Source organism: Uloborus diversus, chromosome 7 (assembly GCF_026930045.1).
Source record: "Uloborus diversus isolate 005 chromosome 7, Udiv.v.3.1, whole genome shotgun sequence".
Classification (NCBI taxonomy): Eukaryota; Metazoa; Arthropoda; class Arachnida; order Araneae; family Uloboridae; genus Uloborus; species Uloborus diversus.
Genome location: NC_072737.1, coordinates 6193478 through 6207844, shown reverse-complemented (window position 1 = coordinate 6207844; position 14367 = coordinate 6193478). Strand labels below are relative to the sequence as shown.

At 31.7% G+C, this 14367-nt stretch overlaps 1 protein-coding gene across 1 annotated transcript in view; it reads left to right on the top strand.

Annotated features, from left to right (window-relative positions):
• LOC129225575 (general vesicular transport factor p115-like) overlaps positions 1-14367 on the top strand; it is a 64892-nt gene that overhangs the window by 37967 nt on the left and 12558 nt on the right. The window contains exons 15-20 of the mRNA XM_054860024.1: positions 150-331; positions 443-558; positions 1454-1592; positions 2914-3032; positions 5417-5602; positions 10795-10956. Coding sequence (XP_054715999.1) covers positions 150-331; positions 443-558; positions 1454-1592; positions 2914-3032; positions 5417-5602; positions 10795-10956 — 904 coding nt within the window. The remainder of the gene's footprint in view (positions 1-149; positions 332-442; positions 559-1453; positions 1593-2913; positions 3033-5416; positions 5603-10794; positions 10957-14367) is intronic.

Genomic DNA, 14367 nt, shown 5'->3' with positions numbered 1-14367 from the left:
CGCTTTTTTCCACCAAAAGAAAAAAAATACAGCACCGATCGTAGGGAGTTTTAAAGGATTTTCTTTGTCTTTTATATTAAGTATGTACCACATATAGCTAATTTGTTGATACCTTTCTTCATTTCATAAGATAAAACTTTTTAACTTAGAGAGGATTTGTGTCAACTAATTGTGAAGCGGATTGGACTGGAGACATTCATAGACAAGCTTGATGCGATTGCCAAGAATGAGAATTACAGTCGAGCTGCGCAAAATCCCCATCTGAAATTTCAACAACCATCCAATGTGCTGTTTGATTATGAGTTTTGTCGTCTATTTAAGTCTTTAGAAGGTTTGTATGTGGTATTTCTTTACTAAACGTATATGTGTATATATTTTTATGTATGTATGTATTCTGTAGTTAATATTTCATTGCAGCTTAAATTTTACTTTCTGTTCACAGGTGTAATTATCAAAGCTGTTCAGCCGAAGCCTAAGTTGTTGAATGGTCCCGAATCTTCGATGACTCCGGAACAACAAGAACTACTTAGACAGTATAAGGATCTCATTAGGGAACAGGTACTTATTTATTCGTGTTATTCTAACCAGTGAATGAGCAATTCATTTTTTTTCTTCAAAAAATAGGATTTTTACTTTTTTTGTTGTTGTTGTTGTATGAATTAGTAGCAGTAACTACCTTCTAAACAATTCCAAAATGGAAATCAAAAGAATCTGCAAAGAAAACGGCTTTGAATAAAGAGAAAAACTTAATCTGAAAGCAATAAAAATAAAACATAAATTATAAGTAGAGTGTGAAAGATAAGGTGCATATAAAACAAATTCAGAGCAGGCACTTTTTTGCAATAGGTATGTCTCAGCGCATTTTTAATCTTAGCGATTATTTTTCATTTCATTTATTGCCACCATGTTTGGTCGAAGTTACGTAGAAAGTACTTATTTGCACTACCATGAATTATTTTGTCACTATAATGGACTTTTAAACCAAACAAGATCTTGAGTTGCCTTAAAATGAAAAATATTTGGCTAAATCATTTAATTAAGCTTTTAAAAGTAAAATAATATGCAAAATAAACAAGCTGTTAAATAACAGGAAAAATACCATTAAAGTGACATGCTAAATTACCTTAAAAAGCTCCAATATTATGTAAAAAAAATCAGGTAAATAAGTATATATAATTATAAATGAACATGTACCGTTAAAATGTAAAATTAGTAAAGGAGGAGCAAACATGGCATCAATATAAAAGTAATTTTCAGTTTTCACAACCGTTGCAGTATGAAATAGTGCTTAAAGGTTCATTTATTGGCTAGATTTATGCTACACATCGTGTTTGTTTTTAACTGTTGCAGATGCCTAGATTAAGATTGAATTAAATTTTTTTTTACATGTATGTGATTATTTGTTTAAATTTTTATGCTGTTTTCAAAACTCTTGTGTATTATTGTCTTGCAGGATCAGCAGATTCAAGAATTAAAAGTCAAGTTAGAGGAAGTTATGTCTGAGTATGAACGCTCCAAGACTCAAGTGGAAGACATGACAGGCTCCGTACAACAGCTTAAAGATCAAAATGCCTTATTAAAAGCTCAACGCTGTGAGTCACTTAAAAAATATTTTAGTTTTTCAAGAATTTTATTTATATAATTCAAAAGGTATTTTATAGTTCTGGGGAAAGTGCACTAAAACCATTTGTTAATATACCAATCTGAAAAAAAAAAAAAAGACACATAAAATGTAAACCTTTGCGACAGGGTTGCCATGCACCTGGAAAACACGGAAAACCTGGAATTGCCAGGGGAAATAAAAATCACCTAAAATGATCAGGAAATATCACAAATTGTTGAAATTTCTGGAAATGTACGGGAATTCCTTCCCAATTTTTCCCTCCGATGGGTGAAACTGCTGCGCCATTCAGGCAAAGATGCTGCAGTACAGTAAATGTTGCATTCCGGATAGATAAATTTTCTTGACAATTGAGAGAAATAAAATACACTTTTAATTAAGTTATGTTTTCTGCCACTTATTGCGAAAAAATTTTTTTGAATTTTCAGTCTGCCATCACGAAGAGTTCCTTAAAAACACCCATTTTTTCAAATGCCTCTAAAATCTCTTAAACGAAATGTGGAAGCTCTCCTTTTCAGGAAACGTAGTGCTCAGTAGTACTAATAAACTGTAAAAAAAAATGAAAATTTTTGAAATTGGTATTTTGAGAAAAATCAAAAACATTATTTTAATTTTTTTTTTTTTTTTCAAAAGACTGGGGAAAAAAAACTAAAGCACATATTTCAAAATGTTGCATATGTTTTTAAACAAGAAAAAACACCCTTTTAAATAAAACAAACTGCAATGAAATATGTTCTACCGTTCCTGAGATCGCTATCTTTGGCGGCCTGTAACTCGGCCCAGGAATTTTTTTGGGCAAAATATAAAAAATGTATTTCTTAATTTTTTAAGAATTTTAACACATGCTAAATTCAAAAAAATCGGAGACCATCATGCTATGCCCCTTGTTGAATTGAGATGGATTATACCAAATGTATTTGAAGTAACATAACATTTACAAATATATCTCTGCACTTCTGCAAAATCTAAGAAAAAAAATGGCACACTTCTCTTTTTCTGGTTACACCCTTTCTCCGAAGAAAATCAAACTGGAATAGGAGAAATAAGAAAGAACTGAAAAAATAAGGAACTAAAAAAATAAGCAATTGCATAATCAGTCGCCTCATATTAAGAGGAACTCAAATTATTGACACTGAGACTCATATTATCTAGTTTTTATTATATTTTTATAGAAAAACATCACTTTTATAAAGAGAAGTTGTTTCATACAAATCATTTGCATTTATGCTTGTGCAATTTCAAAAGCCATTGTTGGAAGCCAATAATAAGTTTAAATTTTCATTTGCTCTTAGCTGTCTCCGGAAACAGTTCTAGTCAAGAAGTCATGCAACTGAGACAAGAAATTGAACAACTTAAGCTTGAATGCCAGAAGAAACAAGCAGAAATTGACGTCAAAAGTGATGAGAATCGGGTAAGATATTTTCCTTTAAAACATTTGTGGGTATGCTTTTTTATATGTTCCCCAGATTTTTCAAATCTGTATTGCTTAATTCTTTAGAAATGCATCACACATTATTTGCAAACTTAGTCTTGTTTCTTAACATCTGGATCTGTGTTAAATTGAACTTTTTTCTTTAGAGACATGTTACACATTTGCCAAATCTGACGGCAGAGCTGACAATGTTACCAGCTGCAATATTGAATCCACTGTTATTGTTCATAAATCATAAATTGTGTTTAGTTTTTAGTTACAAAAAGAGCTGATAGATTGAAGCATAATGTAAACGTTTCAAAAGTCTCGCACCAAAAACAGCTTGCTATAACTAAGAAATATGGCACCTGACTTTGTTATCCAGTTGCCAAGTGTTTGGACCCATGTCAATTCTGTGGAGACAAATTAGAAATAACTTTCAACGGTGAAACCTATCAAGCAGCCTTCATCTAATGGGAATTTTAATTATCTTCTTTTTAATTTCTATATTGCAATTGTTATAATTGGCGAATCTATCAATTTCCCCATAAGACCACTTATTCAAGAAACATTTATTTGAGGATTATGGAGCTGCATTTTTTAACGCATGGTAACCATTGGCTTCCATATAGGGGGTAGGTGGGGGCTCAAGCCCCCCCGCCCCTTAGAAATTAAAGTGTCCTTGCTTTTATTACAATGTCCTTGCTTTTTGTATTAATGTCCTTGCTTTTTTCTTTGCGAAAATGTAAAAACATTTCTTTTCCAGCCATTAATGAATAAGTTATTTAAAATGTCAAATAATGTTTTAATAACTCTGATCTGTTCTGAAATTGGTTTCCATGCAGAAAATATCCTGCTAAACCATGGGGAAAATACATGAGACTCCCTCCCCCCCTTAAAATTTTGCATGTGGGTGCCCATGATGATAACCATAACAAGTTGTTGCTTGTACGAATTATTGCTCATACTATACATAAGTTGCACTGTAAATATAATGTGTTATACTCAAAAATATCAGCAAGCCATTAATTTGAATTTTATGTCGTTTAATTCCTGAAATACTATTAACTAGATGAGCTACATTTCTGTACAGAGTTCAAGGTCAGAGATGATTAAGTGAATTTATTTTGGGATTGATACTGCCATAGGAAGCTAAAGCAGTATCTGAAAAAAAAATCTCTTTTTTTTTTTTTAATTTTTTGTCATCTATTTTACCTAAGCTTAATTGTAAAAATTTGTGCATTTGTTTTTTGCTGAAAACAAGCCCAAGTCCAACATTTTTCTATTGTTTGCATGGAGTTAAAAACATGTTTCTTGAAATAGCTCAAACTCTTAATTTTTGTTGGTACCGTCATTTACCTGCGCATGGCAGAAAACTGCTAATGTTTTTGTTTGCTAATTTCTGAAAAGCAGCTGCTAGTACATGAGCTGTAAAACTTATATAAGCCTATAAACAAAGAGCCTAAATGATCTAGCATATGGAAGCAAATATTTACTAAAAAAATATTGAATTAGAAAGCTTTCAAATAAAAGACAAAAGGAAATGTGAAATTTACTTTGCAAATCCTCATAACTTAGAATGTTTTTGAAACTAATGTTAAAGTCTCTTTTAAGTAAAGTGTTATGTAAATATATTTGGGAATAAATATGTGAACGAACAAGACAAATGTATTAAGTCTGCCTTGCTTTAATTTTGCTATTAATTCAATGCATAGCAGACCTAGTTTTTATAAGTGTCATCCAAGCAGAAATATTATCAGTAATCATGTTTTAATGATGTGCACTGCTTGCTATATTCCTGTAATAGCATTTTTTTTTTTTTTTTTTTTTTTTTTGCAAAATGTCGCATTTTATGTAAATTAAAAGTTTATTAGGAGAATTATCATAACATGGAATGCTTGGCGCGGCTTACCTACTGTTTGCAAAATCAGTAATGCCAAATTTAAAATTTTTTGTTTAATTTTTACATAATGTAATGCATTAAACAAGACAAAATGTTAATTAAAATGAAAAAAAAAATCCTACCAAATGATTAAATTGCCCACTTAAAATATTTGATAATTCAACAAATAAATAAAAAGTTCTATTAAAATGCAAAACAAGTGTGAGGAGCAAAAATGGCAACAGTAATTTAAGTAGTTGGATGTGTGTTTTTTTTTTTTTTTTTTTTGCCAGTTTGATACGCTTTACATTATAATTCCCCCAAGTTTATAAAGAACAAAATTATCACTGGATACAAATTTAAAAAGATCAATCAGCAAAAAAGACCTTCAAAGACTCCCAATTATGATTTATCACATGCAATTTCATTTACAAAATACTGCTAAAAATAGAATATGTTTCAATGTTTTTTTTATTTATTCATTTAATTTTTTCTCATGCAGCAACCTTCTGACAGCTCTTTTTCAACGGTTGAAACTCAAACACAAAAAGCTGAGAATCAAGAGACTGTTAATCGGTTAGAAACAGAGCTTCATGCAGCTCAACAAGAAGTTGAACAATTGCGAAGTCAACAAACAGACAACGTTCAAGAAAATGGTAGATTACTCGCAGCACAAGAAGAAATACTGGTACATTAGCTTTTTTATTATTTCAATCTTTAAAGTCACCGTTTCTATGTTGGGACATGTATTATTTTCTGAAAAACTCCATACTCTTCTGAGTTTTTTTTTTTTGCTTTCAGTGCTCTAAAAAAATAACTGTCCCAATTATTGGAATTTTGAACGATAGACCCAAAATTATCTGTGTAAAAAATTCTGCTAAGATTGTCTGTTTTAGTTTTTGAACTTTCAATGGTGTAATGGATTTTCCCCTTAGACATGGGGGAGAGCAAAAGGGGAAGTAGATTATTTTTGCAATTAAGTAATGTAAAAACATTATTACCATTAATAATGTAATTTATTTTCTGTTCCTGAACTTTGCAATATACAGTAGAAGACCATTATAATGCCGACCTATGTAACGCAATTCTCTATAAACCGCACAACTTTTCAGAAGTAAACAATAGGTTTTGAAGTCTTAAGAAATCCCTCTGTTTTGCTTTGCAAACATAAAAATTATTAGGAAAATTAAATTCGGAGACAGTTTTTCATCTTTCCATCTTAATTCAAAGCTTTTAAATTGAAAATGAGTACTCATAGTAAATAGAAAATACCAGATGGCTCTTGAAAATGCAGCTGTTATGCAAACCATGAAGCTAGCAGAAGTGCAGGATAATGCACTTTCTTTTGATTGTGAAACATATTTATTTGTGAATGACTAATTGTAATATTAGTGATTTAATACTCATTGCAGATAAAACTGATGCTGAGGTGCTAATATATAGATATATTTTGAATAATAGTTTCAAAATTTGTGAAATGATCTGTATAACGCAAAAACCTGTATAACGCAAAAGCTCTGGTCCCAAGGTGTGCGTTATAACGGTCTTCTACTGTAGCACACTTGTCGCTTTTTTTATTTGATCCAGTGAGTGCAAAGGGACTTAAGTTACTTAAAAGGATTTTGAACGAAATTAGAGAAAAGTTAAAGTCAAATGTATATTTGATTGGTCAAGGTCTTAAAAAAAAGATCAACTGTTAAATTTTTATATCTGTTTTATTGAGTGAAGCATCAACAGCATGCTTCTGCTAAGCATACATTAATTATTGAGCGTACTTAATATAGCCTTATACAGCCTTAAATATTAAAAATTTAAGCAACTAATTTTGGCATTGCTGTAATTAGGTAGCAGAGCAGACAAGGCAGCAAGTTCTTTTTATTTTAATTTTTTTTTTCTTGATATTCTGATTGAGGTAAATAAACAATTTTGTAACTTACCAAAATTATTTTGAAGTGATTTGTTAAGGGTTTGTTTGATGGTCTGTAATTTGTAATGCAATACAAAGTAAACTACAATTAGTGTTTACATTTTAAGTTTTTGTTTTTTCAAAACGTGTCAAGGGCTATCCACTATTTATTGGCACTGAACCTACAAGAATAAAATGCCAAGAGGGGCATGTAAATTTCAGCTAAAATCAGATTAATTTCAACTAAAATGTTAAACTTTCAACAGTAAATTCAGTATTTTTTTTTCCTTTTATAACTTAATTATTGTAATCTTTTTCGGTGAAAATCTGTTAATAAGAGGAAAATTCATGGAGGTCCCCATTAAAAGAGACTGGGAGACCAGAAAATGTCCCTTTTAAGGAAATGTCCCTTAAGGGATCTAAGGACCTTTAACCTTCAAAATTTTTGAGCTTCTGGAAAAAATATATGTTATGCATAATTTAATTCTAAACAATTTGATACCTTATTTATTACCATATGCAAAGAACTTTTCAAGTTATCGCAAAAATGAGTAAACTTTTCCCATAGAGATTTATGTTAACAGCAGCTGTTTAAGCCTCTTTTTCTCAGGTGCCGGTTTCTTGTTTTGCGTGCATGATATTTCAGAAAGTTTCGTATATATTTCCGTAAAACTTTTTGTGCATGTTTTTCTGGTTTATTGTGATGGTCTGAATTTAAATTTTAACTAAAAATGAAAGCTAATATTTAAAAAAACAATTTTTTTCGCCCAAAATTTTGGAAAATTTTGATATTAACTTATAAAATTTCAAAAAAATAAATAACTTTTAAAAAATTAATAAATTTAGGTTCAGATCATAAAAATAAACGAGACAAAGATGCATTAAAAGTTTTACAGAAATATAAAAGAAACTTTCTGAGACATCATGCACGCAAAACAAGAAACTGGCACCTGAGAAAAAGAGGCTTAAACAGCTGCTGTTAACATAAATCTCTATGGGGAAAGGTTGCGCATTTGTATGATAACTTGAAAAGTTTTTTACGTATGGTAATAAGTAAGGTATCAAATTGTTCAGAATTAGTTGATGCATAACATATATTTTTTCCAGAAAGTCGAAAATTTTAAAGGTTACAAGTCCTTAGACCCCTTAAAAGAGGTACTACTGTATTTCAAAAGCCATGTAGTTTTTATTATCTAGGAATCTGTACATCATCATTAATGCATTTTTGAATTAGAAAATGTTTATCTCCAAAGTTTAGCGTGAAAAGATGCCTACGGCAAAGTTGCCTTTTTGTTTGAGAAACTCCCAAATTTTAATCGCTTCTCCCAAACTCCCTCGTGAAGTAAATGTCTCCTAAACTTTTATCCAAAAACAAAATTCCCTAAAAAGGGATTTTTCCGTTACTAGAATTTTGGAGGAAATCCGTACAGTAAACTGATTATGATTGAAAAAACCAAGCCTTTTTGTACACAAGTATAAAAACTATATGTGTGATCATTTTTGAAACATGTTAATTTCATTTTCCTTCTTTTAAAAATTTTTATTTCTCAAAAATGCGGTAAAATTTTACGGATTTTTCCACAAACTTTCTAAATTTTTATCTGCTGCAAGGAACGTTATCATTGCTTATAAGAGAAAATAAACTAATGCCTATTTTACATTCTTTTTTTTTTTTCCCCAAAAACCTAAACGTTGTAGGGGGTTTAACTTTAAAACTGTATAATCCTAATTTCCAATTTTCTGGTCCTGCCTTATTTCTGAACCCAGAATTTTATTTCTTATTTAAAAAATCCCTACTTATGTCTTAAAAGTCTCTTTTACACTTAAATTTTTGTAGTTTGATTCATTCATAGAGTTTCCTTAATTTTATGCATAAGTGCCCCTAATTTTCAGCTTTCAATGTTGGAAGCTATTCTATGGTTCTCTTTCTTCATTAAAGCAAAGGAATCACTTTATTATGAGGGGGGGGGGAATGTCAAAATGTAAAAGACATGAAATTTACACACTTTATATTTGGGTCATTATACAAAAAACCTAGGCTTTTAAAGTTGGAATTCATGAAAGAAAAAAAAAATCTTCAATTTTTTAAAAAGTTACTTTGTATTGTTCTTTTTAGGCACCTTTTTACTCTCACATAGTTAGCCACATTCTTTATTGGTCATTTTGTAACTTTTGTAGTTAAAATTTTGGATGTGAACGGAGGGTAACGGATAGAGTAAATATATATTTTAAATGTTATTTTTAAACTTTTCATTTAAATAAACATTGCATCTTGTATGAGGAACAGGATTTGAACTGATTAAAATGTACACATCTTTCTTAAAATGGATTTTTAAAGAAAGTTGTATGCTCCATTTCCGATTGTATATCCTCCATTACATCTATATTGTAATGAAGGATACATAAACGGAGGATACAAATACTTATGTTTTGCTATGATCATTGTGTTGATTCAGGGTTAACGCAACATGTTATTTAGAATTTACTTTTAAAAAAAGTGATTCAATTTTAAGTATAAAAAATTTTTTTGTTCACAAACAATGCTTTCCTTTTTAACTCAAGAACGGAGGGTACACAAAGTTAAGGACCTATTTGACTTCAAAGAGAATAATGCTGAAATTCTTTCACCCTAAGCTGTTTAGCTTCACTATAAAGACCCAGAGTTGAAAAGGGCTAACTTGTGATTCTAAACCTCTGTAATGAGCTGCCAGTACTGCCGTCTGTAGGAAATTCTATTACTTAATTAAATCCTGAACGGAGGAGACGAGAAATACTGTGACAGTGATTCAAAAGATTATGAATGCTATATTTTTTTTTTATTTTACAACATAATTAATTTAACCTATTAAAAAAACATCAAATGATTTAAATTTCACAATTAAATCTGTTATATTTTTTGTATTGAGTAACGGATGCATACAAGTATCCCTCCATTCTTTGAAAAAAATATTTAAAAATGTTTATAACATCATTAATTTGTATTGATCATTCATCAAAATTTGTTATACTTTTCTAAATCTCATTTAAAAAAAAGTGCTTAAAAATAAATATTTTTGAAACTAACCACCCTGAACCTAAAAAAGCACGTTTTTTGTAGAATGGCCCATTTATATATAAAATGTAAAATCAAGAATCGTTTGATGCCATCCAGGGCTCTTGCGCCATTAAAACTAAATAAACCAACCAACCATGAAATTTACAAATGGTAGCTTCAAGGCTAACAAAGCCAGCCTCATCATCAGTGCAAAACAGAAAAGTTCACAATAGCCCAGAGTAAGCTGGTGCTCACTTGCAGTCCATTCTGTTCACTTACCTGTTAACTAACCTGTCAAAAAATCTTGATTAATCCAATCCCTGCTCTTATTCAAATAATTTAAGGAATCCATAATTTTCTTTTTTTTTTTTTTAATGATTTATAATTTAGGTAATTACAAGACGAGATTTGAAAATGCATTCAAAGTTTTTTAATCCTCTAGAATTGTTTCAAATTGTAATCAGAGTTCTTTTTTTGTTGTGTAAATTATGTTTTTGATTGTTCATCATTTACCATTGACATAGGCGCCCATAATCAAAATTTTAAGGGGGGGGGGGGGCTCAGATATTTTCTCCATGGGAACCGATTTCAGTACAAGTTAGAGTTATTAAAATTTGGCATTTTTAATAACTTATTCATTAATGGCTAGAAAAGAAATGTTTTTATATTTTTGCAAAGAAAAAAAGTACTAAAATCAAGGAAGTTCTCATTTCTACGGGGGTTGAGTCCTCCCCCCCACCCCCCACCCCCCCCCAATATGGGCGCCCATGACATTGATGTGTTTGTGAATTATTGAAAGTCTTAAGATTTCAATTTTGTAAAATGTGTCAAACTAGTCAAAATACTGAAACATTCTTGAAAAATTTATTTATTTTAACATTTTTTGTTGGAAGGAAATTTGTTAAAACAAAATTTTTTTACTTGAACTCTTTTTTTTTAGGAGTTACAAAAAACTAATAAGAAACTCGTTGAAGAAAAAAATGGCACTGAAGAAGAGTTAAATAGGATACGAAAGGAGCAAGAAGACATGCTCATATTATTAACGGAACAAAGCGATAAAATTTCAGAGTATAAGAAACGGTTACGAGATCTAGGCCAGCAGGTTTGTAAATTACTTTTATCTCATTATTGATTTTTTTTAGCGTTAATTACAGAATCATACATTGTTTGTTTCGTGACCCAAAAAAGTGTTGATTGGCCCCAAAACAACAAAAGAGTAATGTAGAGAAACCTAAGCTCTATGCTCCTTCCCGCTTATTATTCCAACATAGAGAGCGCTGCAAACGCTGATCAAATTACGTGAGTATATCATGGTAAAGAATTTAGTGGCAACACTTAGAAAGATTTAGAGATGAATAGAGTTCGATCAGGAGCGCAAGCTCTGTGTAAAGCGAGTAATTTGCTATGTCCAGAATAAATGTTTTGGTTTAATCACCAGTGTAAATATGTACATAGATAGTCTTCAATAAAGATGTTAAGTTTTTTAGAGTCCTAATAATTAGAACTACCACTGAACTCAGGGCCGACGCCAAGGGGTGGGGGTGGGGGGGGGGGGTGCTACACCCCTCCAGTTTTTCAGAAGTGGGGCCGCCAATTTCCTTTTAGCTATGCAGCAAACGAAGAAAAAGGGAAACTCTTCGTTGTTTTTAAAAAATAAAACAGTAAATTTAAATGAAAAATTGAAATAATAGTGACAAAAAGTATTTCTTCTGTAAAATTTGAATGGAAAATGTAAGCTTAAAATACAATTTAGGAACATCCATGATTCTCTTTTATTAGGATAATCGAAGTAAGCGCCGCAGAAATGTGCGCTTCAAACATTTTTTAATGCAAAAAAAAAAAAAAAAAAAATTCAGTGCACTATTCAGTAGGCCGCACAGTGGGTATGTCTGTCAGGTCGGAAACTATGGGCTCGGCTCGAATTAAAGTATTGGGCATAGAGTAAAATTTGAATAATGGAAGGGAGGACCGGCGACAAAACTTGCACGCCTTGTCTCTCGGTCGCCCTGGTTATACAAAACCATGCTTCATGGTTCTTTAGTTTTTTTTTTTTTTTAAATAGATAAATAAATAGGATGGCTTCATAGGGGCCGCCGAAACATTCCCATACGTAATTTTTTTTATGAAAAATATTGTCTTGAAAATCGTTTCGAAGTGGAGAAAAATGCTTGGGTCGCCGAAATAAATTTTAAACAGAGAGAGGGGGGGGAAAAAACAGTTTAATGCTAAGAGAGATTTAAAGTATTGTGCTGAATACTTACACCAGAAGTTCTAAATGTTTGGACGTAACATTCGTAAGTAAATCAAAGCTTAATCAAGAGATGCATGAGACACATGAAGTGGAAATAAGACCTAAGGTATCACAGAAATTACTACATCCGTTCAAAATGTTAAAAGTTCTGGGGTCACAGACGCTTGTATTTCAAGAAAACAAAAATATTAGGCTGGATATTGAGAATTTTACTATGGGAAATCCAAGCAAATAATCGTGTTTGGCGAAGGAAAATTGGAAGAATGAAAGTATTACCAGATCATGTTTATCAATAATTAAAATTTAAAAGGAAGATAGGGACGTAGCCTAACTGAGGGTTGAGTGGAGAACTCCAAATCCTTTATTTTACGTCCCCAAAGCTGGCCTGGAAGTGAGTTTTTAAAACTTCGGATTTGAAAAAATTCCGAGAAAACGTTCTCAAACCCCATTTCTTGCCTATACGTCATTAAAGATGACCTACACATAAGTATTTAGGACTGCACTTTCGAAAAACCATGAGAGTGCTCCCAACGTAAACCCCCGAGAAACGCCTTCTCAATTAATCATTCATCATCATTCACGGTCGAATAAACTTCGTTTTTAGACTTTGATTTTAAAAAACTCCCTGATGTCTCTTGAACCTGTACTCCTCCTAATATTACCGAAGATCCTCAAAAATTTCATTATTAAGGCTTCAATTCAGAATTTTTTTTTTGCGAGAGATCTCCCAAAACCTCTACCCCTCTAACAGTATTGAAAATCACCTACGATTGCGTCAATTCAATTTCAGTTTTGAAAATTTACCAGGGAAGGACTCCAAATCACTCCACCCATTAACATTACCAAAAATCTTCTAAAACTGCGTTTTCTACAAATCGAAATTTTTTCGAGAGAATGCCCCCTCCCTCTCTCTCGCCAACATCATCGTAAAACGTCTTAAATCTCACTTTTAGTGCTTCAATTACGAAACATTTCTGTTCGCAAGCCCCTTCAAAACACCCCCCCCCCTTCATTAAAGGTTCACTTGAATTACATTTTCGGAGCTTTAATTTCAAGATACTGGCGTTGCACTCAATTTTAACAACCGCATTTTTAAGGCTTTAATTTCAAAAAGTTTTGGGGGGAAGGCCCCCGCCTCTCTTTTCTCCTTAATATTACCATAGATCATCTAAAACTGCATTTTTCGAACTACAATTTTCAAAATTTTCCCCGGACCCCCCTTTACCTGTCACAAGCAGAAATAATTCACAATTGCGAGCTTGGAGTTTGGAGTTTTAAAACTTTTCGGGGGAAGACCCCCGAGTCTCCCTTAACATCACCACAAATTGTCTAACAAACGTGTTTTTCGAAAAACAATCTTGAAAATTTCCCGGGGGCGAGCCACGGAGCCCCTCTCAATGCTTAATCAAGTACTATAACTTACGATTATGTTTTGGTAATTAAACTTGGAAGGGGGGGATTATCGGGAGAGGCTATCGGACCTCCTCTCTTTTTCCTCCCCAACTTAAGTATTTTAATTATTTTTTAATAGTTAAAATGCTGCATTCATTCATCAAAACTTAAGTTCATGATTAGAGAATAGCTGAATATGACTGGTTGTTAAAAGATTTCAATTTGTTTTACATAAATATGTCTATTCTGCCGTGTGCAGGTAAAAAGCAGTAACTGCACATTTTTCTTTTTTTTTTCTTTACATTTTTGTCATCTATTGTACGTTATCTTTATTGTACATACTTGCTTGGTTTCCACTGAAAAAGAGGCGTGAAAAAAGTCTAATTCCAACATTTTTCTATTGTTAGTATAGAATCCACCACATATTTCTTTAAATATCTCGAAAACTAATTTCTGCAGATACTGCCGTTTACCTGAAAACAGTGGCGGATTGGTTATAGAAATCGGCCCTGGCATAAAGGGATATCGCGGCCCCATAGCTTCGGGGGTCAATGATTGGGAAACAATATCATTAAAATATGAGGAAACTATTCCAAAAAAAAATTAAACTTTCTTTAAAACAAAATTTAACAGATGGTTCTGTGTTTTAATGGTGCACAACTGATACAAGATAAGCTAACCCTTTGTTTGTAAAAAACAAAAAAAGTGATTGTAATAATCTATTTAAGTATTTTTAAGTGCCTGTTAAGTATTTTTAAGTATTTTTAAGTGCGGTGCTGTATTGATTATTTCCGTAATCTGTGTGCGATCCCTTAATTTTTTCAAACACATGTATCAATACAGAGAGAGATAGGGAGTAGATTGATTTTC